The 13697-nt window shown below is 53.8% G+C and overlaps 1 protein-coding gene across 4 annotated transcripts in view; it reads left to right on the top strand.

Annotated features, from left to right (window-relative positions):
- The first annotated feature begins 1932 nt into the window (after positions 1-1932).
- SCARB1 (scavenger receptor class B member 1) overlaps positions 1933-13697 on the top strand; it is an 81701-nt gene continuing 69936 nt past the window's right edge. For 3 of the 4 annotated variants that reach the window (XM_082667991.1, XM_082667992.1, XM_082667990.1), the window contains exon 1: positions 4623-4865. In XM_082667991.1, the coding sequence (XP_082524117.1) occupies positions 4740-4865 (126 nt within the window). In that variant the 5' untranslated portion in view covers positions 4623-4739. Of the gene's footprint in view, positions 1997-4622; positions 4866-13697 lie in introns of those variants that run through there. The other variant, XM_082667993.1, reaches the window with a different exon arrangement.

Here is a 13697-nt window from a genome sequence, read left to right on the forward strand (position 1 = left end):
TGCAGGCAGTGATGATCCCATGTAAGGGTGGCACCTCAATAAGTGTGTAACCAGGATTAGCTCATTTAATCCCATGACTAGGAGGTGGGCGCTGTTGAGATGATCTCTACTGCATAGATAAGGAAGAAGCCAGGGCACAGAGAGGTTAAGCAACTTGCCCAAGGCCACACAGCTATGTAACCTGGCTGCAGGTTCTTAACCATTGGGCTCTTATAGCTGTTGTTTATCAACGCCTATTGATTAAGGACCTACCGTGTTCCAGGCACTGTTCTAGGAGTTGGGGATACAGCAATGAACAAAATAGACAGATTCCTGCCCTTGTGGAGACTTTTTCATTCCAGAGGAGGAAGAGAACCAATAAAACAAGCAAATACAGGAATAATGTAGTGTTGGATGGTGGTAAGCATAATAGAGAAAAATAAAACAGGGCAGGGAGATGGGGGGATTGTGGGTGTGGTTGTAATTTGAGAAGGTTGATAGGAAGGAAGTCTTTGCTTTGAAGATGACATATAAAGAAGGACTTGAAGGAAGGGAAGGTGACCACATGGAGGTTTGGAGAAGAGTGGTTTAGCAGAGGGACCAGTAAGTGCAAAGGCCCTGAGGCAGGGGCAAGGCAGCAGGTTTGAGGAACACCTAGGAGGTGGAGCAGAGTGGGCTGGGGGAGAGGGGGACGCGAGGTCAGGGAGATGAGGGTGACCCACAGAGCTCACAGAGGGGGCTGTGGTGAGGACTTGGGCTTTTACTCTGAGTGAGGTGGGAACCACAGGAAATATGCTATACTTCACATAGCACACAACCCGCTCGTGTAAAATGTACAATTCAATGGGTTTTAGTCTATTCACAGAGCTGTACAACCATCCCCACAATCAATCTTAGAACTTTCCGTCACCCCAAAAAGAGCCCTTAACAGTCACTCCCGATCCTCTCTGCCCCCAGCCTAGGCAAACACTACCCTGTTTTCTGTCTCTGTGGATTTGCCTGTTCCGGACATTTCATGGAAATGGAATCATACTGTATGCGGTCTTTTTTTTTTTTTTTTTTTTGCGGTACGTGGGCCTCTCACTGTTGTGGCCTCTCCCATTGCGGAGCACAGGCTCCGGACGCGCAGGCTCAGCGGCCATGGTTCACGGGCCCAGCCGCTCCGCGGCATGTGGGATCTTCCCGGACCAGGGCACGAACCCGCGTCCCCTGCATCGGCAGGCGGACTCTCAACCACTGCGCCACCAGGGAAGCCCTGTATGTGGTCTTTTGTAACTGCCTCTTTCACTTAGGGTAATGTTTTCAAAGTCATCCGTGTTGCAGCATGGATCAGTACTTCATTTTTAAATATTAAATAATATTCCATTGTGGGATATTTCACGTTTTATTTATCCATGTGTCAGTGGGGGGTATTTGGGTTGCTTCCACCTTTTGGCTACCGTGAAGAGTGCTGTCATGTACACATTTTTGTGCGGACACAGTTTTCATTTCTCTCATGTGTACCCGGGAGGGGAACTGCGGGGACTTATGGCAACTCTGTGCTTAGTCTTTCGAGGAGCTGTTTCCAGACTGTTCTCCACAGTGGCCGTGCCATTTTACAATCCCACCAGCAGTGTATGAGGGTCCCGATTTCTCCACCTCTTTGCCAACACTCCTACTAACTGTCTTTCGATCGTGGGAGGGTTTTGAGCTGAGGAGGAACGTCATCTGACTTGGTGTTTACAGGGTTTCTCTGACATGCACGTTGATAATATTTTACTATCATTAATCTTTCTTTTCCTTCTGCATCATTGTCTTGCCTCATCCTGGCAAAGCCTCTCTCTGAAACATGATGAAGTCTTTTCTCTGGCTTCTTAGGTCACCGCCCCCTACTCCCCCAGTGGATGTGACTCCCCACAGCGAGGTCACGGCTGGTCATGTGTCTCAGACATCCTTTCATCTCTGCTTTCTCTCTTGTCAAGTGACAGTGTGGCGTGACATGAGAACACTCTTGCCGTGGCCTTGGGGGCTCTCTTGGGTAAGCATCACGTACATTTGGACCTTGAAGACTTGAAAGTTAGATTGGGTGAGATGGTCAAGGCGAGCCAGTCCTTGCTGAGGGAAGCTGGGTATCAAAGAAGGGGGTGGCGTCAGGGCGAGCACAGACCCCAGATTTTAGTTAATTAGTTAATTCCCAAGAACTACAAAAGTCAGCAAACATAAAACAATCCCCACAGCTGATGGCCGCTGAAGGCCTTAAGGAATTCAATGAAATTATATTAATTAATGAATGAGTTGGTTGATTAATTAAAGGTTAATTATTTCAAGCCTTTATTGAGTATGTACTAGGTGCCAGGCATTGTTCCAGGTGCTGGGGTTACATCCACTCGCAAAAACAGACCAGCTTCTGTCTCTTGGGAGCTGGGGAGAGAAAGAAGTAAACAGATAAACGAATAAGACAATTTTAGATAAAATGGGGTGATTTGATAGAGAGTGACTGGTGGGTTGGGACTTTCATTTTGGACAGATTACACAGGGAAGGCCTCTCTAAGGAGCAGGCTTTGAAGTGAGACCTGCAGGAGGAGAAGGCGTCAGGTGTGGGGAAGTGTATTCTAGGCAGAGGGAACAGCAAGTGCAAAGACCCTGAGGCTGGAAAAAGCTGGGGCTGTTTAAGGAACAGAAAGAAGGCCCAGAAGCCTGGGGTAGAGAGAACAAGGGGCAGAGGTTGGGACATGGGGGCAGAAAGGTGAGCAGAAGCCAGGTCAGTTAGGACCTCGGGGCAGCAACAAGAACAGCTAGCCTCATGGTGCTCTCACCTTGGGGCACTATTCTACGCACCGGCACATCTTCCCAACTCATTGAATCCTTGCGATAGCCCTTGGAGAGAGGCTCTTATTATCCCCATTTGACAGGTGAACAAACTGAGGCACAGAACGGGCCAAGCCACTTTCCCCAGGACTCTAGGGTAGGAAATCCTGCAGCATGGACTTCTTGGAACCTGTCCCCATCTGACACCACAGCCGCCTCATCTAGCCACCTTTGCCCCAGCCATCTTGATCTAGGTCAGGGGTTGGCTCCCTGCTCCCGGTACCCTGGACAATGTCGGGTCTCCCAAGGGGAACACAATGCCAGGCAAGGCTCTCTGGCTAGTCACAGCAGGTGCCTGATAAATACTGACTCAGGCCAGGCTGTGTTGCTTAAGTGTGGGCCTGGGAGAAGGCTGCTTCCTTCCAGGGTTGAAGAAGAGTTTCAGAAGGCCTCATTCTGAGCCCTCAGGGACTGGCCTGCCTTACGCAGGGGCTGGGGACACTGCCCTCCTATCCCTGCGTGGCCCCCACTAGAGACTGAGGGGACTGGTCTACATCAGGGATCCAGAGGTCCAGGTGGGGTGGAGGGCTGCAGGCATTAGGAGCAGGTGGGCTTGAGGACTGCAGCGGAGCACGCACCCAGGTTTCATTTTCTTGGAGCACTTATCTGCAATCCATCGTTCATTTGTTCACTTGCCAATCGTCTGTTTCCCTGTTCGTTAGAAAGCAGGGGCTTGGGTTTGTTGACCTAACCCTCTGTGCCTATTTCCTTATCTGTAGAACGGAGTCGCTGTGGGCCAGGCACTTAGCACAAGGACCCCACCTAGAAGGCTCCTCGCCGATTCATTCTAAAATGTTCCTTGGGAGCAAGGGTTCCCAGCCAGGCAGCGCTCAAGCTTTGTCAAGAGACGAAGCTTCTGCCTGGAGCATTCTAGCGCCTGGCGATGGTCAGAACGCAAGAACATATGAACGTGGAACAGGCCAGGTGGTGGCCCGGTGATAAGGGTGAGGGGTGAGGGGAGAACTGGCCGCTATTTTATTTCACACAGGGTGGCAGGGAAGAGCCTTTCTGATAAGGTGGCGGAGCAGTGGTGAAGGAAGCAGCCGGGCAGATATCTGGGGGGGACAGAATTCCAAGTCGTAGGGGTACAAGGTCCTGAGGCGGGAGTCTGCTGGGCTTGTTCCACGGAGAGAGAGGCTGCAATAGCATGTGTGTGCGCACACGCGGGAAGGTGTGTGTGGCGCCCTGGGGGGAGAGGAGGTCGCAGAGCTGGGGGCGGGCGCTCTGGAGTCCCTGCCAGAGTTGGGCAATTCGTACTAAATACGAACAGTGACGACGCTCAGAACAGAGGAAGTGGGAGGGGAGGAGAGGAGAAGAGGGGAGGAGGAGGGTCTGGGAGGCAGGGGGAGGAGGGAGAGGCGGGGGGGGGACGAGGAGACAGAGGAGGAGGGGGGAGAAGATGGGGAGGCGGGATCAGGGACAGGGGTGAGCGAGGAGCAACTGGGAGTGAGGAAGGGGAGAAGGGTTACGAGGTGGAGGGGGTCCAGGCGCAACGTTGCACGTAGCCCACGCGAACTCCGCGCCTCCCTCCCGCGGAAACGGAAGCTAGAGCTTGCGGCCGGCGGCCGTGGCCCCGCCCCAATCGGACCATCTCTCCGCGCCCCGCCCCGGCCACGCCCCTTGCTAGCTTAGGCCCCGCCCCTCAGCCCCCGTCCTCTGGCGCCCGCCCAGATGCTGGCGCCCGCCCAGATCCTGGTGCCCAGGGCGTCCTGGGGGCGGTCCGCCCCGGCGATGGCACATAAAACCGCTGGCCACCTGCCGGGCCGCTCCTCCGTGCGCTGCGGTCCGGGGCCCGCCGTGCCGCTGCGGCCCGCGTCCGCGGAGTCGCTGCTTCAGTCACGTTCGTCCCCGCCTCGGTCCCTCCACAGGCGCGGAGCTCCGCGAGCACCGCGCGGGCGCCGGGGCGCGCAGACATGGGCAGCCGCTCTAGAGCGCGCCGGGTGGCCGCGGCGCTGGGCTTCGCCGGGCTGCTGTGCGCCGTGCTGGGCGTTATCATGATCGTGATGGTGCCCTCGATCATCAAGCAGCAGGTCCTCAAGGTGGGTGAGGGGCCCGGCCGGAGGTCAGTGCACGCGGGCCCCTCAGGGGCTGGAGGGCGCTGGGCGCCGAGGAGGGCCGGGTGTCCTGGGCCGGGGCCCCTGAGCACCGGAGAGCCCAGAGGGCATGAGGAGGGGCAGCAGGCCACCTTCCCAGGAACCTCCCCGACCCAGGACGCAGGCTGAGTTTGGGGGCCAAGGAGGGCATCCAGGGCTTTTGCTGGAGGTGCAGGCCCGGGTTGGGGAAGCCTGAATTAGAGACCACCTGGGAGCCTGACCTCACCCTAAGGGTCTGGGGTCCGAGGCGGTCCTGGAGTGTGGCCACGTTTCTGGTACTGCCTGGAGGAGCCCAGGAGCGGGCTCACATGCTTCTTGCCTCTTCTGTGGCAGCCTGTGACAGTGTGCGGTAAAACTAGGGCTGCACTTTGCTTGTTTCCTGTGAGCACAGGAGGACAGGAACCCTCCATGCACGTGCACGTGAGACTCACATGGGTGCCCAGGCCGGTGGGTGCTCAGACGGCGGTCTCTGCTGTCCAGAGCCTCCCCATACAAACCCCTTCTCAGAGGCAGAATGGGCTGCTCTGTCCTTCCCGGACGCTGCCTTCCTGATGCAGATTGGCAGCGATAAGCCGCTTTTCTCCCCAGATCCACACAGAGGCAGGCATAAGCCCAGGGCTGCATAAGCAGGGTCCTCGGGGAGTCCACAGCCTGAGAGCTTTCCTGTGATCCTAACCTTATACACCACTGCCCTTTCAACCAAGGAGACAAATGAAGGCTGTCAGCTGGCCTTCAGACCGTCAGACTCTGCCCTGGGTGTCTGGCGGCATTTTTGAATGAGTCTGGAGTTACTGAAGGACAGAGAGATTGCAGAGTATCACGCTTGAGGTAAAAGCATTCAGCTCTTTGAAGGAAAGGCCAGCACCTGCAGGGCCGGGAGGGGAGACTGAGGCTCACCTTGCCCAAGATCCAGCCAGAGACATAAAGATGTGGCTGTCATCACTTGCTAGTTGATTTCTCTTTTCCCCTTAACCGGCTTCTTTAGGCGAGTTTCTTGAGAACGGGGACTTGTCCGCATTCCGTGTCTGTGCCCCGTGCCCAGCGCAGGATGCCTGGGAGATGAATGAATGAGCGAATGAATGAAGGCTGCATCTGCGTGGACCTGGCTGCCAGTTTTTGGCTTTACAGATGGAGCAAGTTTGGTTTTTCTCGAGGTCTCTGGGTGAGCAGTTGTCTGAGTCATCTTGGCCACACTGTGTCCTTTGTTTTGTTGTCAAATCTTGTCCCATTAAATCCTGTAATCTGATTGCAAGGAGATCCTGGCCGATGGTGACATTGAGCTGCGAGTTTCTCTTAGTGTTTTTTTTTTTCTTGCCCGTGAAGTGGCGGGAAAAAGTTTCTTGGGGAAACCTGAGAGCAGCCAGAACTGCTTCTTTTTCTCCCGTGGTGGCCAACGGGTGTATCTGTTTTGCTTTTCAAAGTAGCTGTGAGAGCTTTATCTCAGTGAAAGCCGGCCGTAAACGCCCGCCAAATTTGTGGTTTCTGTACTGTGTGAGCCCTGGAGAGACCATCACTTGGGTGCTGTAAGCGTGGCAAGCCCGTCGTGATCCCGTGCAGAGAGCCTGTTGCTTTGGGGGTGTGGGATGAGTGGGATTTATAGCTGATGCAGAATCTTGTCAGCCCAGTCCTTCTTGGACTATAATTCAGGTGTTTTCTTTTCACGGCTCTCAATCAGATGAAGGATGTCTCTTTCTCTCTCTCTCTCTCTGTGTGCGTGTGTGTGTGTGTGTGTGTGTGTGTGTGTACATGCACACCGGCATGCCCTACCTAATTTCCCACTCCTCCTCAGGGCTTCCAAAGAGGAAAGCGCCACTGTCCTCAGTTGTCCCGGAACTAAGATTTCTGGGCTTAAACTTGAGTGAGAGCCAGCCAGCGTCCTCCGTGAATATCCCAAAGGTGATTGGTTTGTGGCTGAGTGGCGTGAAGGCACGGAGGCGAGTCCAGCCTGTGACAGTTTCTTCTTGGACAGCTCAGGCTGAGCCCTAGCCAAGATCCTTCCCTTGGAAGAAGGGCATCTGTGTTCAGGGGACCGAGTGGGTGGGATGCTAGGAGAGGGAGGGACGGCCTGCTGGTGTTTTCTTTGGCTGCACGTGTCCATGTGCAACTTGAATGGGAGGGCTTGTGCTTTGATTTCTACTTTTTTTTTTTATGCTTTGGGGTTAAAGAAGTCCATGTATATAAAATACATGGATTCTTGTTTGTAAAAAAAAAAAAAAAAATTCAAGTGGAGGGAAAAAAAGGTTCCCCCCATTTTATTCCCCTCCTGGGATAGTACCACTGTCATCCGAGAGTATCTTTCTAGATTTTTATGGAGGTACACATCACAAGCATGATTTAGACACATTAATATATATATATTTACATTTATTGAACTAGAAACTACATCGAAATAGCCTGCAGTTTGCTTTTCAATTCACAGATATCACTTGGGAATTTTTCCATGTCAAAACATTTAAATCGGTCACACTTTTCACTGCTGCATAGTATTCCTTTGAATGGCTGTACGCTTAATTACTTACCCGTTTGTCCGTTGACTGATAATTTTCTCATACATACTTCTCTGTGTACCTGGACGAACATTTCCACTGGGTACATTTCTAGAAGGGAAGCCTCTAGTCCAGATGGTGTGTCCAGTTTGCATTTGGACACAGACTAATGGCCCTTCTGAAGACTGAGGGCATTTACAGTCCCATCCACAGAGTATGGAACTAGTCACTCCCTCACATCTCTGCCATTATTGGGATTACCGATTTCTTATTATAATTTTTTTTGGGGGGGTTAATCTGATGTGTGTGATTTACATTTCTCAGGTTACTGGTGGGGTTGCATAGGGGTGTGGCTCGTTTTGAAACCGATGTCAGTTTCCAGAGCTCAGGGTTTGCAGACCTGGCTGTACCATTTGCTGACCGGGGGCCTCAGGCCAGTTACTTCACCTCTGAGCCAGGGCATGTGTCTTCAGCTCTGAGGCAGGGGGTGGATTTAGTTTGTTTCCTGGCAAGATGATAAAGTACAAAGGCGGTGACCTGTGTGTGAAACTGCTCTGGAGGTACCCGGTTTACACAGCTCGTGGCAGTTTCGGGCAGGAATCCTGACCCTGCCAAATCTGGTCTGCGTTTCAATAGGGGCATAGGAATTAAAGCAGGAGTGCTTCATCCAGTGGAGTTCTAGGTAAAAGTTAGAGAGAAGGAGCTAGATATTTACGTCTGGGCACAGAAAAGTAGAAAAAACACATTACTAATTGAAAAAAAGCTTTGAGGCTACTCATGTTAAAAAAAAACAAAAGAAAAAACTCCAAAAAACCTCCACAAAACGATACTCTGTCTTTTCACTGGATTTCTATCAGTGCATGTAAAGGCACAGAAAAAGGTGTGGAAGGGTGTGCACCAGACTGACGAAAGTGGTTACTCTCAGGGGACTGGGGGTGTGGCAGGGGGAATATTTATGCATTATCTGGAAGGCTCATACTTTTTCTTTGTAAATAAGGAGAATGTATTCACGTATTGTGTGTTTAGTTAAAAATTAGTAACGAATCCATAGCTTTCCCCAGAGAATGGCCAAATGAGTTAGATGAAGAATGCAGGAGGCACACAGTGGAGGGGCCCTGGAGATAGAGGTCGCTGGGAGAGGCCCTGGGGGAGAATGAGACTCATTTCTTCTCCTTTCCCCCAATGGGTGGGGCTGGACAAGAGGTGTGCAGACCGAATGCACTCTGGAGTATAATCGAGGATGACTGTGCGCCAGGCATCTTTGTAAATGTTGATCATCTCGTTTAGTCCTGGGAGAATTCTGGGACACACATCTCACTGTCATCATCCACAGTTAGGGAAACAGAAGTTTAAGAGAGTAATTTGCCCAAATTACCTTGCTGGTGTGTGTGTGTGTGTATGTGTGTGTGTGTGTGTGTGTGTGTGTATGTGTGTGTGTGTGTATGTGTGTGTGTGAAAAAATCCTGAGGCAAACCCCAGCAGGACGGGCGCTCTTATATCCACAGCCTAGAACAGAGCCTGGCATGCGTGGCCCTCTGTGTTTGCGTGGATTAGGAAGCGCAGTCCAGGTCCCTGGGCGTGTATTTCCAAGTTACTGGGTGTCTCTGGTCCACCAGGGAAGGCCCCGCTGGGCCACAGGGGAAGGGGTTCGTTTGCTGGGCCACCATGTGCAATGATGGGCCTGGTGGCCTTCTCCACGGCCGGGGGTCGGGGGGGAAGCTGAGTTCCCCTCTGCTGTCTTTTATGTTTTCTAGTTGGAATCAGCCTTGGGTGCTATATCCGTGAATTTTTCCAGCTGCCAAAGTCTTCTCCCGTCCGTGTCTCCATCTCAATAAGTGATATCTCCATTCGTTCCCTCCAAGGGTAGAGGCAAAAACCTTGGGTCATCCTTGACTGCAGGCTTTCTGTGATACCCCTGTATCTGGTCCATCGGCAAATCTTATCGGCTTACCTTCAAAGGCATATCTGCATACTGACCCCTTCTCAACATCTCCACCACTCTGCCCTCCTCCATTCACTGCTTGGACTAGTGCAATAGTCTCATCTCTGGTCTCCATAGACAACCAGGTCATGTGCCCCCTCTGCTCACCACCCACTGAGGTTTCCCGTGTCACTCTGAGTGAATACCAAGGTCATTTCAGTGGCCTGAAGTCCCCCCGCCACCATGCGGCCCTCCTTCCCTCTGTCGCTGCACCCCCTCTTGGCTCCTTTGCTCACCTGCCATGCTTATCTCTTTGAAGTCCTTGAACCCAGCAAGCCTGGTCCCACCAAACTCTGGCTTGCTTTTTCTACCGCCCGGAAGGCTCATCCCCAGATACCTGTACAGGTCACCCCTCATGTCCCTAAAAGTCACCCCCTCATGTTATATGTTGATTTGTGCATTCTCTTTCTGCCTCATGAGCCGGGGCGCGGGCTGTCCTGTCGCTGTCCCTGCAGTGTCCTCAGGACCAGAGCAGTGCTGGGGTTCACAGTAGGATGGTGGGATGGGCGGGCGCTGAGCGCTCTGAGGTCGGGCTGTCTCCTTAGCCCCTCCCACCGCCGCCCCCAGCCTCCGACTCTATTTTGCCCCCCCCTCCCTTGGCGAGGGCCACCCAGAGAGCCTTCAGGAGCACTGTGCCCTGCCCCCGTGCTTCGTGCCCTCTGGCGAATCTCCTTTGCCCATCAGTTCAAAGGCAGGGGCTGGGGAGAGAGAACAGTCAGTGGACGCTGATTATGCACTAGACACTGGCCTACGTGTTTTACCTGTACTCAGTTGCTTCGTTTCGTATCTAAATAGCTCCCTCTGCCTCTCTCTTCTTGAGGGAAATGGAAGCACAGAGCCGGAAGGACACTTGCCCCAGGTCACACAGCTGAAGTGGCGGAAACAAGATTCCAGCGAGTCTGCCACCTGTGGACCCCGTCCTCCCCACTCTCTGTGCAGTATTTCTGAGCAGCTCGACTTGACGTGGGGGGCAGGGCAGGCCCTTCCCCTGTTCTCTGCTTGGGTCCACCTTTCCTTGTCCTTTTCCTGCACAGACAGTGGGGCAGCGGGGTCCTTCCCAGGCCTTTCCCCTGATAATCACCTCCCCCAAACTGCGAGTACAGAGTACGTCCTGACGTCTTCCCTCCAGGGCTGTCTGCTAGGCCCGGGCAGCTCTAGAATCGCAGATGCCAAGGGAAGCTGGGGAGGGCAGCCTCTCCCTGGCCCGTGGTCCCAGCGACCCTCAGGGTGACCCCGCCTGTCCTGCAGGGTCTGCTCGGCCAGCTCTGTGCCCTGCCGTCCGTCTGAGCCTCCACAAAGCGCCAGGGTTGCGTCTCAGAGGGCGTCACGGCGTCGCGGGCTGACCGCCTCTGACCACATCAGGCTCCATCTGGCCGTGGACTTGACCCGTGGCCGCGGACGGTGGGGCGGTGCTCCCTTCTCGGGGGGCAGTGGGGTCGCAGGTGTGCTCCGATTCGGCTGTGTTTTTCTTAGTCTTTCCTGCCGGGAGCTTCCTATCCCTCCAGAGCCACAGCTGAAAATACGGGCTATCTTTAGTCTCCCCGAGCGTTGGTTATTTTTGTTCCCCTCTTTGCTGCTGACAGATTCGTTCCTCTGGCTTCCTGTGTGTGCACACGTGTGCCGGCTGTACACGCTGACTGGTGACACAGGAGCGTGTGTCGGCATGCGCCATGCACGCCTGCATGTGGCCACGTGCTGAAGCACGCACACACAGACAAGTGTTGTGTGTCAGCGTGTGTCGGCGTGGAGCACAGTGTCTCTGTGATGGCGTACACGTGCGTGTGAACGAACACGCGTGCACACTCATGATGTGTGCCCGCGTGTGGTAGCCTGGCACACGCGTTCACACGTGCGGTTATGTATGTGTCTATGTGTGGCCTCACACATGTGTGTTGACACCTGTTGAGTGTACAGTTACACACGGGGACATGTGGACACACGTGTTAACACGTGTCCGTGTGTGTTGGGGTGTGTGCACAGACGTGTGGCCACGTGTCCCACCATGGTCTGGCCTTCCCGAGGCCCGGCACGGGGCTGTGTTCAGTGCGCCTGGCTCTTCCCATTTCAGGACATGTTCCCCATCCCTTCCTAGAATGACTCATGCTGGCTGGGCCTCTGCTCTGTGACTCATGTGATTAGCTAGTATTTGGTGACACTCAGCTACCTGGAATCATCCCGTTCTGGCTTCAACTTCTAGCAAACGGGACAGAAGTGAGTCTGTGTCGAGGACTTGTTTGTTGAAGAGCTTCCCTTGGGCAGTTTGGTCCCGCTGGAGCCCCGGCACAGGCATGTCTGCTCCGTCAATGACCGTGGGTCCCGGCGGTCATGGTGCCCGGAAGGGTGATCCTATGCCCTTGGCCAGCAGCAGAGAGGCCCCTGGGGTCATAAGCCGCCCCCAAGGCTGGTTTCGGCCACAAGGCTGACTTTTCTGGCTCATAATCTTAGAACTAGAGAATTCGGTTATGGGGAGTCCAGCCTGAGCACCCACCTCCCTCCCACACCCCCGGCCCTTCTGTGCCACAGAGATCTAGCAGCTTCGTCCCCATAAACACATTTATGGTGCAAAGAATTCAACTGTAGCAGTCGGCCAGAAATACAAAAGCAAGACAAAAGGTGAAGTCCTTTCATGTGCCTCGTCTCCCTCCCCCTTGGTCAAATGAGACCTTGGCCTCCACTGGCTCTGGGAGTGGCCACCAGAGCTGAAACGCAAAGAGAAACGAAAACAACACACAGAAGTTCACTCTTGGCTTTGGAGATTTCCAGGGCCCAGGAGCTGCTGAGTTATAGGTGGTTCTGATTTGAAGCTCAGGATCGTTTTGCTCAGAACCTCCCCAAACCCAGAGGTCCGGGCCCCTGATGGCCCAGGGCACAGCTGGCTTCATTGTCTTGTTTCCTTCCCCCACCTCCGCCCCACTGTTTCCTCCTGTTCCCCGACTGCTTCGTGCTGGGGGGGAGGAAGGAACAGGAGTGGCCTGACCTGTGCTTACTTCCTGGTATTTGGGGTGAAGTTCCTTCCACCTTTTCTGGAAGCTTCTAGAAGGACTCTTTTTTTTTTTTTAATACAGCAGGTTCTTATCAGTTATCCATTTTATACATATCAGTGTATACATGTCAATCCCAATCTCCCAGTTCATCCCACCACCGCCCCCAGCCCCCCTGCCACGTTCTGCCCTTGGTGTCCATACGTTTGTGCTCTACCTCTGTGTCTCTATTTCTGCCCTGCAAACCGGCTCATCTGCACCATTTTTCTAGAAGGACTCTTTAGACGCTTTAATGTGTGCTCTCTTGGGCCGCTCTTGGACTCAGATGCTGGTGTCTCCTTATCTCCCTGACCGCCGGCCATTGGCACGTCCCAGGGCTCAGGCCTTTCCTGGCCGCGCTCACCCGGTCTCACGTGTCAATGCCATCCCTGTCCTGGCACATCCCAAATTGATATCCCAGGCCCGGACCTTTCCCCTTGAGCTCCAGCCTCAAGCATCCAGTGGCCAACTCCATATCTCAACCTGGGTGGTCAAAGGCAGCTCATGCTTACCCTAGCCAGCGCCTGACTTCCCATCACTCCCCGTGAAACCCACATTCCCATCTCAGGCCGTTGCTTGTCCATTCTCCAGCTCCCCGGGCCGAAAGCCTTGGGGTCAGCCTTGACTCTCTCTCACTTCTCACGCTGGACCATCAGGGTATTTTATGACTCCATCTTCAAAATAAAACCAGAATCCAACTTCTCTCCACACCCACGGCCACTGCCCTGGTCCAGGGTGCCATCGGCTCTCACCTGGATTCCTGCAGGGTCCCTGTGCCCACCTGTGCTCCCTGGTCAGGTTTTTCAGCACAGCAGCCCAAGGAATCCTATGAAAATTGCACCGTCCTCCTCTGCTTAAAGCCCTGCCGTGAACCTGCCCCATCCCCTCCGAGTCAAGGTGAGCCCTTATGTTGTGCCTTGAGGCCTTTGCCATCCGATCCTGACCCGTTTCCGTCCTCCCCTCACCTTGACTTTGCACATGGCCCTTGTAGCACTTCCTCAGACTTACTGGCACATGTGCCTTCCTAAGTTCTTCCCTCTGCCCACATGCCCACAGCTCTTTCCCTGATGTGACATGTGCGTGATTCACTCTCCCACCTCCTTTAGGCCTTTGTTCGGATCTCACTTGCCCACGGAGCTCTCTTTTTGAATATTGCAAGTTCCCTTCCCATTCCCTGGTGCTCTGAACCCTCCTTACCATGCTGTTTTTTTCTGTAGTCCTGTCACCTGCTGAGATACCGCGGAATTTACCTATGCACCCCGTTTATCACTTATTGTCTGTTTCTCCCTGT

Source organism: Grampus griseus, assembly GCF_964374135.1.
Source record: "Grampus griseus genome assembly, chromosome: 12".
NCBI classification, from domain to species: domain Eukaryota; kingdom Metazoa; phylum Chordata; class Mammalia; order Artiodactyla; family Delphinidae; genus Grampus; species Grampus griseus.